At 40.4% G+C, this 23,175-nt stretch overlaps 1 protein-coding gene across 1 annotated transcript in view; it reads left to right on the top strand.

Annotated features, from left to right (window-relative positions):
• Positions 1–23,175, top strand: part of FBLN5 (fibulin 5) — a 44,570-nt gene that overhangs the window by 11,621 nt on the left and 9,774 nt on the right. The window contains exons 5-6 of the mRNA XM_061463836.1: positions 19,600–19,722; positions 22,464–22,580. Of these exons, the coding sequence (XP_061319820.1) occupies positions 19,600–19,722; positions 22,464–22,580 (240 nt within the window). The remainder of the gene's footprint in view (positions 1–19,599; positions 19,723–22,463; positions 22,581–23,175) is intronic.

Raw genomic sequence — 23,175 nt, 5'->3', positions numbered from 1 at the left:
TTGAGTGCAGTGTCCTGAAAGGATATGTAATGGATAACAACTCCCGTTTAAATTAAGGGCCATGATATGTAGCCTTTATTTATAAGATGGTTTTCCTTTCAGGTTTTGTATGGGGAAATATAAATTCAGACTTCATGCTGCCATAGCAACAGGAAAGTTGCTTCTGAAGCATTTCAAGAAGAAGCTGTAGTTGGTGGCTGAGGCTTGGGTTGGAGGATTTTGCAGTCAGCTCTTGACTTCGTAATAGATAAATGTGCTGGGTATTTTGGCTCTTCAGGTCTTTCTGCGTAAACTGAAATGGTAATTAATTTTCAGGATTGTACCACGTGTAATTTCATGAGTAGGTGATAGGTGCTCTGATAAATCCCTGACAAGAATCATATAAAAATATATAAACAGGAGAAAAAAGGCCTGGTTTAATAAGCCTACAACAGTGAAGCTCAAAGTGAGTCATGTGGAACTTACTTACTTTCCTAGCACACTAAACTGATTGGAAATTACTGGGCACTTTTGTCTATGTTTCTCCATAGATCAGAGGAGAGGGGTGGTCACAGAATTTAATCAGTATCTCCCATCTACTTCAGGAATACTTGTGTTACAAAAGCTTTAAATGATTATTTGATCCTAAAGTTTTTCAGTCACCATCTACTTATACTGTACTCATTTCCTGTTTTAGCACAGTTCAAGATGGTTGACCCTTGGTTATCTAATGTAATGAGACTAGACAAGTCAGGTAAAAGAAATACATGAAAAATACAATCTATGTACATTAAGAGAGAAGACCATATGCCAGGGGACTAATGGAAGAAGGATCATTATTGTCATAGAGTACAGGCATATTTAACATAGCCCTGTCCCATTGAATAAACCCTCATTGTAAAGCTCCAGAAAAACATAACTCTTCTGGATCCAGCCTCAGTGCTTCTGATCTGATGGTCTTATCTATTGACAAGCCTTCATAAAGGTAATAATTAATTGACCATAAAATATTAATGGGTAAAACCATACATCTGAAAATATTCAGAGTTCTTTACTCCCTCAGGAAACCATTGCACAGCATGGAGGATGGGCCAGGGCTGAGGAAAGGCAAGATTCAGTCTCTACAGTAGGGTCCATCGGTAGGGTCATTCCTACAGAAATTTGGCCATCGATAGACATATCCTCCCCTAGTAGAATCTACCAAGCAGAATGAGGGTGGAAACGCTGCTTTCCACTGAAGTGAATCCATTTGTGGAGGGGGAGTTGGCTTGATAGGAAAGGTTGCTGTGTGTATCTGTATGTAGCAAGGTAAACTGAGCCTTCTGTGCCTTGGATTATTCCTTCTTTCATCCCTTGCTAAGTGCACTGTGGGAGGAGTACAGTCTGGTGGTTAAAGCACAGGCAATGCTTCTCTTATTTGTAAAGTTTCTACTGCTCACAAAGGCATGAGTAAAATTGAACCAAGAAATACAACATGCAAGCCAAGAAGGATGGCATGTTATTAAGAAAACTGGCATATCTGTACTGGAATGAAAACCAGCAGGCTCCTGGGTATAGCAAAGTGTAAGTTCAAATCCGTCATTCTGCATGTCAGTGCCTTTCAAGCATCACTGACTGACTATTTATGTATGATGATGTGAAATGGGAAAATAAAATGAACAGAACTAGAGTATGGCCACAACTGTACTTGACTGAACAACAGTCATCCCGTGTAGATAGCTACATAGTCAATTGGATACCAAAATCTCTTAAACCTCTCATTATGGACCCCATTGATTTCAACGAAGATTTTAGGATCTGAGAGCAATTCTTGCAGTGAATTTATTAGGTTTAAATTAATCTGTCTTGAGCCTAAGCCACTGAGCATAAGTAGCTTATGGTCAGGAGATTGCTACCATATTTTCCTCCTGCTCATCTCCTGATACCCTGATAAGAATTTCCTAGACATTGTGAGGGACAAATAGGCAGCTGGTTAGAAGATCACCTTATAATTAAAACCTGTGGCCACCTGGGGAATATTTGATTATACTTTCAACTTTAGCTTGAGCTAAACTGATTATATCTGGAAATGTCTTCACCTGCTTATTAGTGGTGATTAAAAGTTTTCTGGTTTCTTCTGTATTGAGGCTGGGAGCCAGGAGGGAGGCAGAGTGGCATATGGAGGGGAACAACTGAAAGAGAATGTGTCACGTCACAAAGCACAACTGGTTTGTATGCAGAGATAGGGCATAATCAAAGAAAAAACATCCATGTCTTGCTAGATGTGCGGGCCACCTCCAGACAAAGGAAGGTTAAAATCTCTCTGGACTGTGATCTCTCTATTTCATGATGTGTTTCAGTTTTCCCTCTTTCATGCAGTTGTGTGACACTTTGGTATACAAGGTGGCAAGAAGCCAGGAATTCCATCTCCCTTGTGTTTTGTAGACTGCAGAGGGAAAGGGTATGCAAGTGAAAGAGGGTTAATTGATACTCTAGATTTTGGTTGGTTTAATGGCCTCAGTTAAGCTTGGTCTCTGAACTGGAGGTTATTGGGTGATGGGCTCTGAGCCAAATAATACACAGACTTCAGCTGTCCCCAAGAGCTAGTTGGCAGGAGGTTATATCTGACTCACTTCAGAGGAGCAGTAATCATGCCCAGCTTGCCATATCTGCAGGCATGTGCTGGCCAGGACAGGACTCTCACCCCTGCTGTTAGTCTCAGAATGATGCTGTAGACTCACTGCTAACAGCAGTTTGACATATGGGGCTTTGTGGCTGCCTTGCCTTTATTATGTCTTACCTCCAGGGATTTCAGCAGTGCCAGATCAGTTAAAGCCACTGTGTACCTATTAGCTCTGTCTGCTCTGGAGCAGATTTCATGAGCTTTCCTTTATGGGATAGCTGTCGGCAAGGCAGTCCTGCCAACTAGACAATTACAGGGCTTGAAATAAAATTAAGTCACTTAATGGTGCTGGAAGATTGACTGACTTCATGAGCACCCTTCTCCAACATACTGGCTCTGTGGCTTCTCTCATTTTCCTATGGATGTCTGTTTCTGTTGTGGATGACAGTCCATGTGTAACTTTCTTCTGAGACCCTCAGGGACTCTGGTTGCATGAGTGACACCTTCTCTACCTCCCTGTGGCATAACACGCAGAGTTCAATATGTGGGAGATAGAGTGTTTCTCTTTACCTGAAAGGCTTATTTATTTTCAATGCCCTTCATAGCACCAGCACTCTGCTTGGGCCTGCGTATTTGCATGTATTTGCAGCACTCAACAGTGCCTAGAGATGGCAGTGTTCTCAATGACTTTTTAGTCACCGTTTTTCTTGGCCTCTCCCTTATATTTTTTGGGTCAGCTTTGTTTCTTTTCACTTGGTTCCAGCCTGAAATTTGCCATGGCTATATGTCACAATCAAGATGCTAAGCCAAAATATATAGAAAATATGAATTGGCTGCTTTGACAATATAAATCAGCCAGATGGTCCGTATGTTTTGCCAGACTCTATAGGCAGAGGTAATGTGCTGGCATTGCTCCTTTGTCTTGTCCCTGATACACTGGACCCATGATGGAGCTGCCACGCAAAAATAGAAGAGCTGCCTGATGTTATGTGGTGTTTACCATGCTCTGTCGCCTTCATCTGCTAATTGACTGGCTTCCCATTTTAGTATTTCAATGAGATGAGAGATTTTTTCAAAGAAAATAAAGCTACCAGAAGATAAATGGGAGTTACACATCACCAGCCCAACTGAACACAGTAAAGCCCTTTATGACAGCGCAGTGTATCAAGTTATAAAAGAATACAGTAGGCATGTTGCAGTGGAGGAATAGTAGAAAATATATCAGCAGGAGCATTTAAAAACTGCCTAAAACAATTGTTAACAAGAAAGAGCCTTGCACAAGTTGGGAGTGAGATAAATGTTATCAAGATCTTTAAGTTGCTGTAGTTTCAAGTCCTTTGATATATTTCCAGCTTCCACTGTGCACTGAGGCACAAAAGAAAACTGTTTGCTTTATCTAACGCTGCAGAGAAAAGTTCATAGCATGGTTAAGAGCTGCCACCCATTAAATAACAGTTATTGTCACTATGGCGGAACAATGCAAAGCTGAGATAGCTTAAATGGGTAGCCAGAAATCCCCTTTCTGAAAGAGGAATCTCAGAGTAGTGCAGAGTCAGTTTGCCAGACTACCACTCCTTGCTCCTGGAGCAGGAATTGGCCCAGGGGGAGGACATGTGGTCTGAAAGCTATAGTATGCTTCGAATTTTCAGCTATTGTAACCCCTGTGGGGAATCCCAAACTAGGCATAGGCTGGAGGAGCCTTGGATCACACTCATGTATTTCAATGGTAGACTGTAGCAATATATACAACACTTGTTGCCAGCAAAGCATTAAGCAATGCATCTGGAGCTTTAATTCAGAAGCAGATTGAAATAATTTTAATCAAAAGTGGAGCTGATGAAATAGCAGGCTGATGGAATAGCCCAGGACTGTGCACTGACAGCTATCATTTGGTTTCATGCAGTCATCCCAAAATCGTGTAGCATGCCAGTTTTAGGAAGGAGGTATTCCTCCCCACTAAATCAGTACTATTTGAAGATACGGCTTTGTAAAACCTGTATTATGTTATTCAGGTAGTACATTGCATTTTGGGACAAAATTCTCAGCGGAATCAGTGATTTTATCCCTTTTTTTTTTTTTTGGTTTGCAACATGACATTTGGTTCATTGACATTTTCAAGGGGTTTCACTAGACACAGTTGAAAAGTGGCATAAGAGAATAAGACTTTTGTACAAGGTTTCAAATAAGACTTCCAACACTGCTTATGATCTTCATTGAAAAAAGTGGAAATTTTACTTCATATTCCACAAGCAATTTTGCAAACCTCAGTGTAGATTTGAGCCCAGAGTCCTGTGGCATAAATGTGTCCTACGAAGACTGGAGGATACCTCTAAATGCAATCAGGCAGTTTGCAGTATATCCATTAATGGCCCAACAGGCTATGCACATTCTGAAGCTGATAAGGGATGTGTTCTGCTACAAGATACAAAATACCATCATGTTCTTCTCCACCCAAATGCCAAGCTGACATCTAGAATCTTGGGACATGAAACTGTCTTGGAAACACATGATCCATCTGTGGTTCGTTCCCTCTGACCTGGGGAGGACGGGAAATGCAGAATCAATAATTTTCTGCAGTATGTGATTAGAGATGATTAGAAAGACTACAAATGGTAAAATGCCAGTCATGCTAAGGATTTGCAAGGCATGCTTCTGTGCTGGAGATTGTGCCTTTTAAACTATGCCTGCTCTCTTGCATGACTGAATATGACCAGAGCCCTAGTAATAGAGGCTAATAAAGGAAAGTACTATGAAAAAGGAAAAATGTAATTTAGTTTTTCACTACAGCAGGCCCACATGATGGAAAATTCACTGGGATGTGCCTGCTGGACAGTAAGAGCAGGAGTTTGTTCCAGGAATAACCACAGATGTGAAATGTTCCTGCTGGTTGGGAACATCGCCTTTTTTGTTTATTTCTCTATGATTTTTTTTTTTAATTACCTAAACAGATTTTTTTTTCAGGCCAGGCGACTTGGAATTGAACCATTTATCTTAGGAATACTCAATGTGAGCATGTGTCTTTCTGAGCTTTCATGGGTACCGCGAGAAGTGGTGGGACTGCCTGTGACGTTGGTGGTATGACTGGCCCCATGTTCAGCCTTTAGCGCTAGTCAGCAATTCCTGAATTCTGGTGCAAAGAAGCTAGACTTAACTTGAAGCTTTGGGGACAAAAACATGCAGACCTGTATGTGTGAGTAGGGCAGTCCTGGTTCTAGCTGTGTTTCTACATCATCCTGTGAAATAGTTCTCCCATCTCAAGAATTTCTAGTAAATTAAGCAGAGATTCACAAATACGTTGTCACTGTGATGAACTGCACTGATACAAGGTTTACAATTAATATCTATGTGCAAGTGTTCTAAATATTTTCTCTTAGCTACCTCCAGGAGGGAGTTCAGTATGCAGCAGATTCCCAGATTCCTGTTGCTTTCACGGGCACCCAATTCTCCCAGTCATTCTGGTTCCCTGGTATAGAAAAACATGGGCATCCTGAGGCGTATCCAGGACAGGACTACTATGGTGGTTACAGGGTGGGAGCACATAACATACAAGGACAGGTTGAGAGAAGCAGGTTCTCTCTGCCTTAAGAAGGTAAGACTGGTGAGGGAATTGTATTGCTTTCTGTCTTCAGCTGTCTGAGTATGTAGAGAAGTAAAAGCCAGATTCTTCCCAGAAGCGCATGTGAACAGGAATTAACTAAAGTTGGAACATGAGAAATTGTTGTTAGATATAAGAAAAAATGCTATCACTTGAAGGTGGTCAAACACAGAATCATAGAATCATGGAATAGTTAGGGTTGGAAAGGACCTTAAGATCATCTAGTTCCAACCCCCCTGCCATGGGCACAGACACATGTCACCCAAAGCTCTGTCCAACCTGGCCTTGAACACAGCCAAGGATGGAGCATTCACAACTTCCTTGGACAACCCATTCCAGTGCCTCACCACCCTCACAGTAAAGAACTTCTTCCTTATATCCAGTCTAAACTTCCCCTGTTTAAGTTTGAACCTGTAAACTTTGGAACAGAGGTTCATAAAGTTTGTAGCTAAAGGTTGTATCCTTGGAGAAGTTCAAACCTCAGCTGGAGAAGGCCCTGAGCAACCTGACTGAATAGCCCTGCTTTGAGCAGAGGTTTGGGCCAGATGACTTTCAGATGTCAGCTCCAACATGCCTTGTGCAATGATACTGAGACTGCAGTCCCTGAAGTGCAGGAGCCTGTGTCTGACACTGATTCTAGCCTTTAATTTATTTTTTAATTTATTTAATTTATTTAGACTCCCATAAAATGAAAGTGATATTCTCTTTGTCACAGAGATTTTGAGGTTTAGCATTGATTTTGTAGTGTTGTAAGATCTTTGGATGGAAGCTGATATAGTGAAGTAGAAGCAATGATCAGAAGTGGAAAATTTTATTCCCAGCTTTGCAGTGAAGTGAATCTTGAGTTTCACAGAGTGCAGGTTCAGCCAAGACCATCCAGATCAACATATCTGTTTTACACCAGGATCAGTACAGGGGAAGAAGATCTGCCCTTATCTCAATTGATTTATTGATTGATGGGCAGGAGCCAGAAGTCCTGCCCAGAAGTTAGTCAACTTGTATTAGAAATTTGCCATATGAGGCTGAAAGTACCTTGTCCTGCCTGGGAGTTTCATAACCATACAGAACCTGCCATGGTCCTGCTCAAAACTGGTAGTTCTTGAGGCTAAACAAAATACAACTTTCTGCCCCAAAAGGCTCAGTGTATCTGCTCTGAGGGCTTGTTATCTCAGGAGTTCACAAATCTTGAAAGTTTCTGTCTTAGTTTATGCATAAAAGGTAACTGAATGTGGTTGAAAGCAGAGTTGGGGGGGAAGCCCTTTGAGATTAAACACCTCTTTTTCAGGGAGACATGAACTGAGAGTAAGAAGGAGAATTGCCAGTAGACATCCACATCACATGCCAATTGGAATAAAGTAAACCTCCCATATCCACACAGTTTTCATTTATCCAGGAAGATTTGCAAACCAGTTGGCTGGTGGCAATTTTTGGAACATTGCAAGCAAATGTGGCTCAGTCATTATAAAACAGTGAATGCCAAATCTGAGTTAAAGCCAGTTATTTGAGCAGCAATTATAAGCATTTTCCAATGATCACCACCACAGAAATAAATAAATAGATGGCTTGCTATGTATACACTCAAAGGGGAATGTTGCCCAACATTCGTAACTCTTTGCTATTAACAGTAATGAGGACACAGCTGTCTGAGCCTGAAAGCCAGTATTTGCAAAGTATAATTCTCGAAGATTTTTCTTCTCTACTGGCTCTTGTCCACTACCCATTCTTTGCTTACAAAAAAGCCCAAAAGGCCCTAACATTTATACAAGAATTACACTGGCTTTGTGGTGCTTTTGAGATATTGTTATAAAGCATGCTGACACATGGACTGATTCAAAACTCAGATGAAATATGAAAAACAATTCTTTCCCCTGATAAGCTCCCCAATGCCTTTAGTGCCAAGCATAACACTGTCTTCGTATTCAGTCGCGACAGCTCCTAAAGCAGCTGGCAAGGGTTGCTGCCATGGGCAGAGATCTGAAGTTCTCCCTTCCTAAGGATTTCTAAATCACACTGAGTAAAGAACTTGTGGCTGCAACCGGGCAGACCAGTGATGAGTGTGTTCAGTCATGTATAACTAGTCAACTCTACATAACCCCTAAAGCATATAGAAAACTGCCCCATTGTCCAGGCACGTCTTGCATGTTGGTGCTGCCAGAGTCTTTTCCCTGGTTCTGTATCAGCTGGGCTCATGGATTAAGGTCTTAGATTCCTGAAGGAAGACAAAGCACTGTAGGCTCCATTGCATGTGTGTTTGACTTGTGCAGTTCAAGTGACGTGAGGCAGTATACAGTCATAGCACCTTCTACCTGTAGCCTTCTTGCATGCTGTAGCCAAGCTTTGAAATCCAGTATATTCCTGAATGAGATGCTGATGATGATTGCTGAAGCTTTGTGAGAGAGTGATTAATGGTGAGTCACATATTGCTATTCCAGTTCCCCATAATCGAGTTCCCTTTTTTATATTCGTGCATGGAGTCCTTTCTCTTTCATGTATATTACAGATTTCAAGGTATCCTGTGACAATGACTAGAGCATCGGCAGTGAATCCTCTCTAGGCATATGTACATATGGCACACCTAGGATGTCTCTTGTATTTTCAGGTCTCCAATACTTCACTCCCACGTCTGTTTGCACAACATGCTTGAGCAATGGTTAAAGCTTTTGTTATGTTGTATATCCAAAGTGGTATTTTAATGGAAGAAGCAGCCCTTCCAATAAAAGTTTCTGTTATATCCTGCAGGTGGATATTTACATCCCTTTATTTTCATTGCGGCTTTAATTTCTGGATCCATTTGGATTGATTTCTTCTGTTGCATTAAAAGTAGTGCTGTTCTTCTCTTTACTAGTTATTGTGGTCTATTCAGAGTCTCAGACCTTGTTAGCTTGCCAAAACACTTGGAAAAGGAGCTCTTAATGACTCAGTTAAAATGTACGGTCAAGAAGTTCACTTATTAGAGGAAATGTAAACTGACCACCAATTGGCTAAACCAGCTGGCTGGACTATTTGTGCTAGTGATTTCTCAAAGCTCCCTGGGGAGCAAAAGTGGGAATAGCAGTTCTCTTCTTCCCTCATGGTCTGTACCCTAACAGAAAAGACTTTGAAAGAATTTGCTAGAGAAGAAGCCAATAGGATTTCACAGACATGTTTAAAAGCTTTATAAATAGTGACTTAAACTGCAATATTTTTAATATATTCCTTCTTACAGGGTTTTTTTAACATAGCCCATAGAATTGCACAGAAAATATACAATTCAGCCATAGACAATTCATGTGTTCAATGTTAGTAGTTCTACTTTTAATAGTTTCTACTGTGAAATTTTATACACTTTCTCTAGAGACTTCTCTAGAGACTTTTTCATATCATGAAGCAGAGGGAGGGCTGTAAGGACCTTTTGCTAGAAGTATGTTTTAATTTCTTAGTGTGCATTTCCTGACTCTGATTGCACATCTTTTTCATTTACATTGCAATAGAAAGTGTGGCTTACATAACCTCCAAACATCTGGGAGTATTCTCAGTGCTCACTGGCTGCTCTCACCACCCTACCAGCAGACCTCAGTGTAGCATATGATCACATAGAACTGATAATCTAGAGAAAAGGGTAGTACAACAGTAATTCTCCATTTTTTTCAGCTGAAAAATATGTTTCCTGTTGATGCAGATGAAACCATGCTGAGCAACAACTGTTTGGTACCTTCTAATTCATCAGATTCAGTGTCATCAGTAGGATTCTAACACATCTCTACCCTACTCCACCAGGGTTCTTAGGTCACTCTTATTCTACTATACCACAGCTACTTGGAATAGTAAAGTGAGGTGGAGAAATAACTGAGATTCCCAAATCACATGCAATGACCATGGATTTCATAAGTTGTGCAACAGCAAATCATGAATCCAGAGTGTACAGCTATGCTCTAGTCCATGGAGTTTCCATGTTTAAGCAAAACCCTTAACTGAAATCAGTAGTTTGTCATCTTTCTGATATCAGAATTAACAAGCAGACTGTACATTTGTGCAAAAGCTTTCATGGGACACCAGGAACAGTCTGAACAGCCCACAGCCACGTGTGATCTTGTACCAACAGGGAGCCATGGGAATTGGTAGGAATGAGGAGCTGTGGTCATGCAGATGATGCCAGGTGTACAAACCATGCACAGCTCTGTTCTGAGCAGAAGAGGAAGAGCCTGCTGCCCCTTTTGTTCCCCTACTATGCACTTACCTGCATGGCTGTCCTATAAATCTCAATCAAAAAAACAGGACTAGGACTGTGCTAAAAGAGTAAAGTCCTTTCACAGTTTAGCTGTTGTTTATCATCATCTTTGAGTAATATCCAAAGTGTGCTAGCTAAGGAACAGCTCAGATAACTGGCAGGCGATCCAGAATCTGTGACACATGTTGAGCAATATTCATACCAGGCAGAAGGAGCAGGATTACAGATTGATGCCTCACACTATTTAGTATCCGCTTTCAGGGTGACCATCTGTGTGAAAAAACACTTTAATCCTTATCTAGCCATCAACCAATAACATAACGTACACGGGATGCAGATGCAAAATGAATTCAGCAATCAACAGCCAGTCCTCAGACACTGAAATATGCAATTAAACAGGTGTTTAGGGAGTTGGTCTTGGATTGTGTCCATGCTCAGCAGGGTCAGTTGTCCTTGGGAAAAAACACTGACCCCACACAGCAGTAGTTTGAATTTGGCTTCAGTCTGCACTTTAGGAATGTGGCATTGTTATTTCTCCCCTTTTCTTATCAAATATAATTATCTTGAGAAAAAAAAAGTTTTGAGAAAATATGTGATTTCACTGAGTAAAAATCTACTACTGAGGAAATTATTTCTGTGTCCAAATAAGGAGTGGGGGAGAAGTTTGGAGAAAGTGCTCTGTTCCAAGTAATCTTGGAACTGATACCATGTTACTGAGCTCGGATGTTTAGTCCTGGCCTGCAATTATTCCCATAAAAAATAGACATCCAATCTTTATATAATTGTAAAGTGGAGCCCTGAGGGTTATAAATGACTGAACGAGCTTCACTGTTTGAGCAGATTTTGGAGCAAGCTTGCAGCCTTGAGCCTCTCTGCAAGAGCTTTGCATCTTGAGAGTGGGGTGAGCTCCTGGGGTTGTGATGATATGACAGCAGGACTAAAATATAGACAGGTTAAAATAGAGAAGTAGGGCTCCCAAATCACCCCCACCATCTAGCAGAAGGGCGAAGAAGACTTTCCATGGCAAACTGGTTTTGATCTGCAAGACTCGTGCTGTCACAACTGTGAAATTAATCTTCAGCCTTACTGTGTTAAACCCCATGGTGCTAATTGCTCTCAAATAATCATGATGGCAAAAACATACCCACTTTTTCAATGGTTGATCCAAAGAAGGAAATGCAGCCATACCTGCTACTGTGACCCACAGAAATTTGTGGCATGATTGTCAGAATTCATTACTTATGAAAGGAAGTCATGCATACTAAATATGTTCCAAAAAGAACAAAATGTAACAGTCCATCTGCGAAACAGTGCACATTGCCAAAATCATATCGTCTTGGAAATCTGCTGTCCACATTGGCTTTCCCCTTGAATACGGAATCCAAGCAAAGTTTGTCTTCTAATCACCAAAGTCTCCAAGAATTTGGTTCTAGCTCAGAGATGATAACTCCACATCTTTCCATGATAGCCCTCTGCTAGGGGGGTTAGCACCTTCTCAGCCAGCAGGGAAAGGAGCTGTCATGGAGGGAGTGAAATGGTCACAGCACCCTAAGCATGGACCACTCTTGTGAAAGAATATGTGTAGTCACAGATCCCACAGCTTCCAACATCAGTGGATGGACTTAAGAAGGTAGCAGTCTCCCTTGTTCCTGAAGTGCCAGGTGCAAATAATCTCCTTGAGATGGAGCTTCTTTGGTAATCTTTCCACATGCGTTTACTCTGTCATGTGGTACGTAACCATAAATACCAAAATCAGACTCACCACTGTGTTTATTTAACTTTTGGGTTTTTTTGAAAGTAGCTTTTTGTCAAGAAAGTCTCTTCCTAAAGGACTTTGATATTGTCTCTGAACTGATCTTAAGGCCTTTGTTTCCTTCTGTGTTCTTTAATTCATAAGTCCTGTTTATGTGCAAAGTCCTGTTTTTCAAGCGCAAGAAAGGTAAAGAGTGTCTTTGCTTACAGTATTTGAACCTCAACTTCCAGTGGGCATCTCCTTCCAGTTCCTAAGCACCTCTGCTGCTTCTCCTCTTGTCTGCTGGCTTTCTTCCGTGGCTTTCCACCTCTTTAATTCACTTAGCTTCTCAAACAATCACCACTTCTCTTAACCTGCAGTTTAGTCCTCTCTGGGATCTTTAATTCAACAGATTGTCTGTGGATCTTGGATTCTTGAAGATTCCTGAAGAACTTGGATTCTTCATCTTTATCTTGCTTCATGCTTTATGAAGATGCAATCATTCTGTGTGTCCTAAAAGAAAGGTGGTTGGCATGCCCAACATCTTTAGGCTGATGACTGAACATATTCTAGCATAACAAAGTTAGCAACATTTTCTAAATTTTCCACATATTTCTGCAGTTACTGCAAACATTAGTGGTACAATATCTTTCACTAAAAGTCAAATCTATTGATAAAAGCACAAACAAAAAAGTGAAAAATTGCACATATGTACATTTACATCTTTACAAAAGAGAAAGCATTTGGCAGAAATTTACAAATTCCTATCCCCATTTTCAGTAGTTTCACTGGCCAAGAGGCATCTCCCAATGGCTTCAAGATACCACTTAGACCCTGTAATCCTTATTTTTTATGACACAGGCCATAGAAACATGCCCAGCAACTGGTGTTTCAAGCACACATTTTTTTGTTATAGCATATTTCAAAGAAGAAATACCATTCAGGTATAAGGCCCTAAAGTAGGGGAACATCTACTATGGGCTTTATTACTTGTTTTTCAGATGCTTGATCAGTAGTACTATTACAGTTCGTGCCTTATTTTAATTTTGAGTTTGTTTGAATTAGTCTTCTAAACTCTGAATTTCACCTCATTGTTTTTTGCTAGCTTTAGTGACCATCTCTAGCTAAAAACTTTGTTTTCATAAAGATATTTATAGATCACAGGCAAATATACCTCGAACTTTTTCTTAGATAGATTATTAAATGGAGCATTGTCTTGCTCCGAGACAAACTTCTATGTCTTGGAATTACTCTGCAGATTTTCTGATCTCTTTGCAATATTGCTTGTTGAAGCGTTGACACCAGAAATGTATTTCAGTGATTATTTTACTAATGCGATATACAGTGGTAAGAACAATTTCCTGTGTCTACTCGGTGTTCTCAAATTTATGCTCGTCCTTTCAGCAACACTGTGTCAGGAAAAGTTCATGTTCAAGTGATTATCATGTTCAAGTGATTGTCTCCAGAGTTATTTTAATGACCAACATTTTTACTTTTGATATCAGACCTTGCATTTGTATGCCTTGAAATGTACTTTCAAATGTGCCCACCATGCTTAGAAAATTGTTTTCATATAAGAGTTGTGTTCACTTTTGACTTCTTGCCTCTACCAGCTTGTGATCCTCTGCATTTTATGACAAATGTGGAAAACAATGGACCAAAACAAGATCCTCAGGATCCTGTAGACACTCACAGCATGGTTCCACATTTATGATTCTCTCCTGAGATTTCTGGTCTCCTCATTTTAGTCTCTCTTTTGAGCAGTATTGAACATGTCTGGTCTTGATTCAGTGGATTACTGTTCTTTTTATGCTGTGTTTTCTTGCAATATTATTGATACAGATGAGAGTGGCCTCAGTTCTGCTGTCTTTGTGGACTTGAGTCAGTATAAATGATCACGAAGTCTTCTGGTAGGAATTAGCCTCCCTGGTGAGACACGCTGTTGTGCTGCAGTTTGGCATCTAGGTTTTCTTTCTAACTATATTAACATGCTGCCTCATTTTTATGTATGTAGGACTCTTAATTTTTTCAATTATTATTACAAATTAAATAAATGAATTAAATAAATTAATAAATGAAATAAATAAATAAAGTAATTAAATAAAATAAATGAATTAAAAATTTCATTCATTGTTCCATGATGTGGCTAAATTCTAAAGAATCCATGAAGATTACTGCTAGCTTTTACAGAGCCAGTAATTTGCATGCTAAAAACAATTAGTTCATTTATTTATTTTGACATTGTAAATGATATCTATCCCATCAGCAGGCATGCTGCCATCCATTAAAGATACAGTCTGCACCAATAAAAACAAAGCATCAGCACATCACATCCCACAAAAGGCAGCCAGTCAGCCAGAAACATAAAACACCCGCTTTCTCCACCCTTACAATCCCCAGACTAAACCTCATTGCCCCAGCCACCTCACCTCTGTTGAAACGTCAAGTAAACAGATCACACCCCAGGGTTGCTACACCAAACCACAACAGCCATAAATTTTTAAGGCAGATGCACTAAACTAAGGGAGAGGGATGTGGTTAATTTTGGTGTATTCAGGCTCAGGCTCTTGCAGCAAGGGCTTCCTGGCAGATGTATATGGAGATAACACATACCTATTCTCTCATTCAGCCAGTAAACCAATGATCTTTAAAACTCATGACTTCAACCATGAGGCTCTGCATTCATTCTAGGTGCCATTTCTTAGGAGGCAGAGAGCAGAGGTCTGGATGGGCTGTGCGGTTATCTCTGCATTCCTTTGAGAAGTAACAAAGAGAATTGTTCCCACTTCAGGTAAAATTTTAATTTCAGACTGGACTTCTGCCTGAACTTCTGCCTTTGGAACTAGCTGTGGGAGCAGTAATGTGAACGCAGCGACTGGAAGGATGGATGTCTGAAAGTAGATGACTGCTGATTTGACATCACACAGCATAATCAAGAGCCAAGATATCCAGGGCCAGCGTGGCCATGGACTCTTTGACAAGAGAAGTTTTGAACAGTGATCCATCCTGCCCTGCCTTGGTTCTCTAATGTGGTTTAAGTGCTGAACAACAGCGCTCTCAAAGTCAGGAACCTCTAAGGAGTCACTCAGAGTCACTTGGGAAAATTTGGACTCACGCAAAACAATTAGATATGATGATCTTAAACATCCTCTTAGTTTCGTATGTAATTTCACAGCAACAGTCCCAGTTCTGTCTCTAGAGGTAAGAAGTGTGGTAGCTAGATAACATTTTCAATTTGCCACTGGCAGTGTCAATAATTCTCTTTCTGTTTCATTAACCTCTGGAAACTGAGATTCGATGCACCATTAGGGTAAACCATTAACATTGGGAGTAGCATAGAGTTTAGCTGAAAGAGCCTTTGATGGCACTGAGGTCTCCTAGTAGAACATAAGGCTTTCAGAATGATCGTTAGTCTTTACTTTAGATATCAATAGCCAATGTAGAGGCTGCACAAAATTCCTGAAAAAGTCACATTTTTAAGTGATCATATAATAGGGGCTACATGAAAGACTGCAAGTCAGAAATAGCTGTGACTTGTTCTTGCTTCTGTATTGTTGAGTGATTTCAGGCTAGTCCTTTAATTTCTTGGCCTTGAATTTCCTTGTTAAAATCCAGGGACACTGATATTTACCAGCAAATGGGACATTGCAGGGTTTTGTAGTACAGTTTGATTTGTATAAGGATTGGAAGGCTTCAAATAAAAATGGGCTAATTGTGAGCTCTCTCTTTATAGGACAGGCCCTGCCATGAATAGTTTTAGATGCTAAACAGTGAGGTAGGCTTGACTACAAACAGAGATTCTGTTATCCTCATTTTTCAAATAGGAAGCAAGGAAGTGGAAGATGAAGTGAAAGTATGAGTTCCCACAGAGTAAATTCTCAGCACTTAAGATACAATGTGATCACTGCTGCTGTTCTGGTTCTTTGTCCTGCATAGTAACTACCAGATCCTTTAGTCTGTTTTCACTGAGGACACATCTACTTCATAATTGTGTCCTAGTTGACCTCATGGCAATTTTTGTAGCCACATACTGAGTAATCTAGCCAAAATCACAGAAGAGGTATTCAATAAAGCTAGCTGTTAGCAAAATCTAGACTTGCTCTTGGGATAAAGGTAATATGTTTTCTAAGGATCTTGGCTATAAAAGGTACTAAAAGCAGGTTCAGTATAATGAACTCATCAGTGATGGGTGACATCATCTGATGCTTTCATGGTACTGATGTTAAAATCACCAAATATCACAACCTATTTGCAGCCTGAACGGGGGGCAGTGGGGTTTCTAGGTTTTCTTGCTAGCTTGCTTTGCTTTAGTAACTATTCTACTCTCCAGCTTGTTAGACTTTACTCTGGGGCTGACATCTCATTGTGGTATTTCTTTCTATGGTGAAGACTCCAACTCCAGTTATGCTGGGTCAGAGACACTCTTCCAGGCTTCAGAAAACTGCATCTCAGGGGCTGCTTTGCCACATGTTCTAATCCTTGCATTGAGTAGTTCTTACATTTTTTTTAATTACCTGTTTTGTCTTATCTGCTTTGAACATACAAAACTGATGACAATCTAGTATCATGTACATTTAGCATCACAGTCTTGCACTAGTATTGTGTGTGACCCCCTCCCTCACAAGGGCAGAGGCAGTACAAATGAACTTTGAAGTGATATTACCAGAGCATTATCACACCTAAGATTTATGTTCAAATGGGACAGAAAAAAGCTGTGCAATCACAATAAGAAATGATTTACATATTATTGACTAGCTGTCAGGTTGTTTCCACTTGCAATTTTCCACTCAACGAAAAATGCCCTGAGAGTGTTTTGATATAGTTTCTATGCTGGCACTTAAGTATAGTGAATCCATTATAGGCAATTTCTCTAAGTTTTGTAACTAGTTTTCTCTTCAGTGGAAATAATCTGGTTTTTGGTTTTTTTCCTTTCCCTGTCAAATGTCTAGTTTTGACTCTATCAGCTACACCAGATTTACTGTATGCTGAACTGTGTAAATGAGCTGGGCAATGTTCCCTCTGTCTCCCAGTTCTGATATTCTTCAGTATGATACCTAATGGTTAACCAACTGTTGTACCAACATATTTTTTGGTTGCATTGGCTGAGTCTGTCAGAGTTTAATGGGACATCATGGTAAGGGGCAATCTTAGAGAAAGACAGAGACTGGTAATATAGAACTCGGTGTGTGCACTCAGGCCCAAACAAAAAGATTTGATGCTACCAGTAAAGCTGTTTGTACCTGTTGGTTGCATTGAGCAACAGTGACACACTGTTCACTGTAAAGTGTGGGAATCAAGGTGTTTTACATAGAGAACTTCAGGTTGATCAGGTTTTCTAGGGACAACAGAAACCCTTCAGGTAGCCCTGTTGTAAAAAATTTTGCATTCAAATGGAAGTACGTCTCCAATACCACTACAGAAGCTGAAGACTGGGAGTAAGCAGAGAAATCTGATTGGTAGATAGCAAAGGAAAGATGATCTATGTTTTACTTTTCTGGAGTGATTTTACTGCTGCTCATGCAACTGCTACAAAGATGGCTCAGGAACAAAGCTGATCCCTTAGCCAGCCATTACTTTTGATGAAGGATGCATGTTGTACCCCTGCAAGAAAGATACGCCACAGAGCAGTAGAGGATCTTTAGTCTTCAAACATCATTGCTACCATATGTGGTGGTAAGATCCTAACCTTCATTCTGCCTCCACTATGCTTCATCTGTCAATACTCTCGGAAGCAGGGAGCATGGAAAATTAAAACCTCCTTTTTAAGCTTGGGGTAGGTTAGAAACAGCGGAATTGGCCAGATCCCAAGGTCAAACTCCTAAAACAATAAGCAAACATGACAAACAGAAAGATTTTTCATTTAGGAGAAAATAATGTCATTTTTATTAAATTTATGGTTAGATAAAATCTGTGTTCAAATACTACCAATTATGTTATATGCTGTGAGAAGGAAGGATCCAGAATTTTTAGCCCAATTGCAGAAGCAATAGCTGAACTAAATAGCATATCTATATAACTACATAGTCTAGACTTGTTATCTTACCCCCACTTCCCCACTGGTTTGCCAACCTTCGTCTGGCCAATAAACACATGGGAACCGATTTCTGACAGAGTTAATTACCTCTAATTGTCCCAGTCTTGTTGTCTTACCAGCTTTGACTCACCATAAATTGTTCTGGTACAGATGTTGGCAAGATAAGAACTCTTTCCATATATATGATATATCTGTATTTATTTATGTATGTGAACATGTTAGATACACTGCTGTGGTGGATTGGCTCAGTTATTTCAAGACTGCTGGGGACTTAAAGCTGTCTGACTGTGCTAGGTGCCTCAGGGCAGATATTGAGAGGCAATTCCTGCCCTCTGCTGCCTACTCCAGCCCAGCACGTTTGTGAGATACTTTCAGTCATGATCCACCAAAGTCTGTGTTAATAAGAATGGGAGAGAGTGGTGGTGTGTGGTGATGGGGTGGTCAAGGGAGCAGCACAGTACTTCAGCAAAGGCCAGTGCACAGTATGCTGGAATAAAAAATAGTTTAGGTATCAATAAATAAAACATAGAAATCTGAGTTGGCTGAAAAAATGACACAATTTATCTTTTGATATTTCCATTTCTGACATCTAGAGGCAAACCCGATGCCAGAAACATCAGGGAAGAGACTGAGCAAGGAGGGATTCAAATTGAACTTCTGACTCTGAAAGGCATTTTTAATCAGTTAGGTTCCAGGGTCCTGACTTATATAAATGTAGGAATGCTATTCACCTCCCCTGCAAAAGAAAAAAGAAAAGGAAAGAAAAAAAATAAAACAGAAGCCCACAACAAACCACCTTGAGGCATTGTAATAAAACCCAAATACGTTACAAATATTAAAGATGGTTAAAAAAAAAATTAAAAAGAAAAGAGTTTTATTGTCAGGAAATTGATTCCAGGGAAGTGTGGGGTGTTTTTTTTTCCTCAGGTGAAGGTTGATTTTGGTTGAACTTTCTGTCAGAAAAATTACAGTGAAATAATCTGCACTGGTAAGGGCAGGAAATAATTTTTATATGTCTGAGTTGTGCTTGTACATCTCTTGAATTCCCATTCATCTCTAACTCCACAGTGAGGTTATATAGCTCTTTCAGCAGCCTTTCGCTAGGGCTGAACGCTGCCATGTAGCGTGGAAATCTCAGTTCAGCGAGAAAGTTTGGTGTGGAAGTAATAAAAAGCTCAAGGTAATGCGATCCCTCTCTTGAGGAGCTCTGGGAAACACTGAGACATCTGCAAGAGGGAGAGATTTGATGAGCACTCTAAGTTCTCACCTCCCTCAGATATTTATCACTATGAATTTTGCTTCAGGTCATGGGCGTTCTTTCTGCTCCACCACACTTTGGTTCCTCGCATGGAGCCAGTGTACACATTGTGAATGCAAGCCCTTTTACAGTGTGCACAGTCTTCTGCTGTTGCCATTTCTAACATTTTCTTGCTGTATTTCTGTGTTGCAGATGTGGATGAATGCGCTTCAGATTCTCACCAATGTAACCCCACCCAGATCTGCATTAATACTGAGGGGGGCTATACCTGTTCCTGCACTGAAGGCTACTGGCTGTTAGAAGGCCAGTGTTTAGGTAAAAACCTCATGTGATATGCTATTTGAGCATCTGTGCATGTGTACCTATGAATAGCTGAAATCATGGCACTGAGCATCTTTGTCAAGTACACAGTTAAACCTTCGGCTACATGGAAACTGTCTTTCATCTTTGTAAGTGCCAATGGTATGCTTGGCAGAGACTCCCTTGTGGAACAAAAATGTAGATGTAAATGCCATATGACTAGCATCCATCTAACATGTGGGATTTTCATATTCCCAGTCTGAAGGATTCCCTTTCATATAAAATCCATCACAAGCATGTACACAAAGAGACTTATTCTCCAACACACCTGTCCTTTCCACATTGTGACAATGGACCCATAGGAATCAGTATCTGATACCAAGAAACAGACCAGTAAATCCCTAGATTCAACCAACCAAATCTTTTGCTTTCAGGTGAGAAATACCTCTGAGCTGGGTGCTGTTTTGGTAGCTTCCAACCAGTTTTATTTCGATTTTATTATATTCCTTGCAGCAATGTCCTGTTCATACTTTTAGCTCAGACCTGTTAAAAAAAAAGCCATCCCTCAACAACAGCACAGGAAAACCTTCCAGCTCCCCTTTCCTCCAGCCCATTCCCCTCACTTGATGAGCCCATGTGATGATGAAGTAGATGTTAATTTTAGGTACACAGATAGGACCTAGGAGATAGGATACAACATTTTTTGGTAATGTTTGCTCATTAATGTATCTTTCCCCATGGCACAGACAGTTTGCCTGCCAGCTCTGCGGAGCTGGACTCTCCTGCCACAATGCCTCTGCTGGAAGGAGAATGGGCTTTCCTTTCCCATTCATCCCTGGATCCTCTCCAGTTATTTTCCAACTTTCTCCTCTCAAGTACCAATTCCAGTGAAGGACTGACTCACGGCTGCTTTCCCAACTACTGGAAACAGCTGCTGTGTAGCTAATCTGGCAGGGACAGAGCCGAGCCTCATCTGAGCCAGGGTCTGTGCGGCCATAGCCACTTTTGGGGAGTCACTGTGTTGTAGTTCTCCTGGGATATTAAATCTCCAAGTCCCTTGCTTCTTAATCTCTGATAATTCTTCTTCTCTTGGGGAAGAAAAGCTTGTTCCAGTTGTGCAGGTGTATGTGATGGAGTGGAGATGAGGGAGGGCACGGAGCGGGATTCTGCTTTGCATCACCAGTTTTGTTACCCATTTGGTTCTCCCAGTTACAGCCTAAACAAAAGGGTTGTGTACAGCAATTCAGGATTTAGATGTCGATCTAAAGTACTTTACTGCTTTGTGGATATACCAGAGAACTGAAATGGCTGTATTGCTGAATTGATTCGGGTATCCACTTATGCTATTTAAAATGAGCAATAATACCCCAGTGCTGCTCACTTTAAACAATCATGTGAGATTATTACAAGACAATGCAAAGAGCTAAAAGCAAATTGTGTTTACAGTTGCTCTGTTTTTCCCTAAGTGTCAGAAAATTCTCAGTTTTCCCTGCTTTCCACTGCCTTTGGAGAAGTGACTTTTGCTGGCGTAGGAGACCATTTACTGTAATCAGAGGTTTTAGAGACAGACTTTTTTGGTGCACTGTTAGTAAACCCCAGTTACAAAAAACTACACTTCTATCAGTTGTAATTATCCTGGTATCTACAGCAGTATCCACACAACCCACCCACAAAAGCAGCTGTGTAAAAGTCCTTATCCTCAAAATGTAGAACTCTTGAGATAACAGTCCTGCAAAAGCCAAAGTATGTATTTTGTGTAATCTATTGTATTAATGAATGAGATATTAATTACTTAAAACCCCATATTACTTTTTTTCAGGATTTAGACCAAGCTTCTGCTGGTCTACATACCATACCTGACCCTGGACTTTAGGTTATCTTGCTATCTGACCAGAGATAATACACTTGTTTTTCTACTCCACAAAGTTGACTTCAAAGCTTTGAGAGGAACCATTTAAAAAAAATCTCCATAAATCAAAAGCCAACTGATACCAAAGGAAATGTAAAGCTTTGGAAAGGTCAGCTGGTTCAGGTGTTTCATTCCAATTCTTAGTCCAGGGGCTAAATTCTCCTAGCATTTACCATCACACATATCTTATACCATTTTCTTGTACTTTTAAGTATTAGTTCCATGTATTGCTAATGCTGCAATTCAGCCCAAACTGCTATTTTGGCATTAAATATACTGTTTACATTTTAGAGGCTGTAACTTGTCTGTTAAAAATGAATATAAAATACGAATGTGACTATTTGGAAAAAAGCCTTAAAGAATATCCTCTCTAAAAAAAACAGTATTTAGTAACAAATAATGCTTTCCTAGTGAGTAGCTTTGATATTTGTAGAGGTAAAAAAGATTTCTATCTATCTTGCTTCTGACAAAACTCTGCTACAATGTTGGCTGTGCTTGTGCTGATGGCCTGTGCCAGCTGTCAGGTATGCTTCAAGGTGGCTGCTTAAGGGGACTGATTCTTGGCTTCTGTGTGGTATCACATTAAGACAAAATTACAGCAATGACAGTTCATGGGACATACTAATAGATGTCAGCTGTGGATAAAAAAACATTACTAGATTCTTCTGGGTTGAGACGTATTTTAACTGACTCTAGGTCTGAACATCTGAAAGTTTGGCTGTTATATCCCTAACCAGTACGCTGGATTATTTCTGTGTTATTGGTACTGTTGACTCGGTGTGTTTGCTGCTTTGTACCTGCATGTGAAAATGCAGGCAACTCTACTTTTCATCTTTCCCATCTATAGATATAGATGAATGTCGCTATGGCTACTGCCAGCAGCTATGTGCCAATGTACCCGGTTCCTACTCCTGTACGTGCAACCCAGGTTTTACCCTTAACGATGATGGAAGATCATGCCAAGGTATGGTGAATGACTGAAATCTTTGGTCCCAACCCAGCAGCTCCCTTAAAACTTGCTTATGTTTTAGAATACAAGTAACCTTCCTAGCACTGTTTTGAAAACGTTAATGTTTGTCAGCCTGAGATATTTCTGCAGCTTCACAGTACTTCACAGGGGTACACATGCAATATGACTAGTATATGGAGAGAAATACGCACAGAGACACAAACCCCATAAAATCTAGAATTACTTGATTCAATGAAATTACCAAGAGTTTAAGCACTGATTTCATATCTAAAATCTGAGGCTATGTGACCCATCTGAGACAGGGAAAATCTGTCAGATCAGTAAATTAGATCTGAGTCTCCCAAGTTCCAGACTTGGGTCCTGAGCATTGGACCACCTCTTGCTGTGATATGCTACCTCAACCAAAGCCATAGAATTTATCACAGAATCATAGTATCAACTAGGTTGGAAAAGACCTTTTAACATCATCACATCCAGCCTCTACCCCAGGACTGACCACTAAACCATGCCTCATCTACATGGGTTTTGAACACTTCCACGGATGGTGATTCCACCACTTCCCTGGGCAGCCTGTTCCAATGCCTGACCA

This window comes from Pezoporus flaviventris, unplaced genomic scaffold (genome assembly GCF_033815535.1).
Source record: "Pezoporus flaviventris isolate CSIRO_AGI_PZ_B2104156 unplaced genomic scaffold, CSIRO_AGI_Pfla_v1 ptg000036l, whole genome shotgun sequence".
NCBI lineage: Eukaryota > Metazoa > Chordata > Aves > Psittaciformes > Psittacidae > Pezoporus > Pezoporus flaviventris.
The sequence above is the reverse complement of the archived record's forward strand: the minus strand, read 5'-3'. Positions and strand labels throughout refer to the sequence as shown.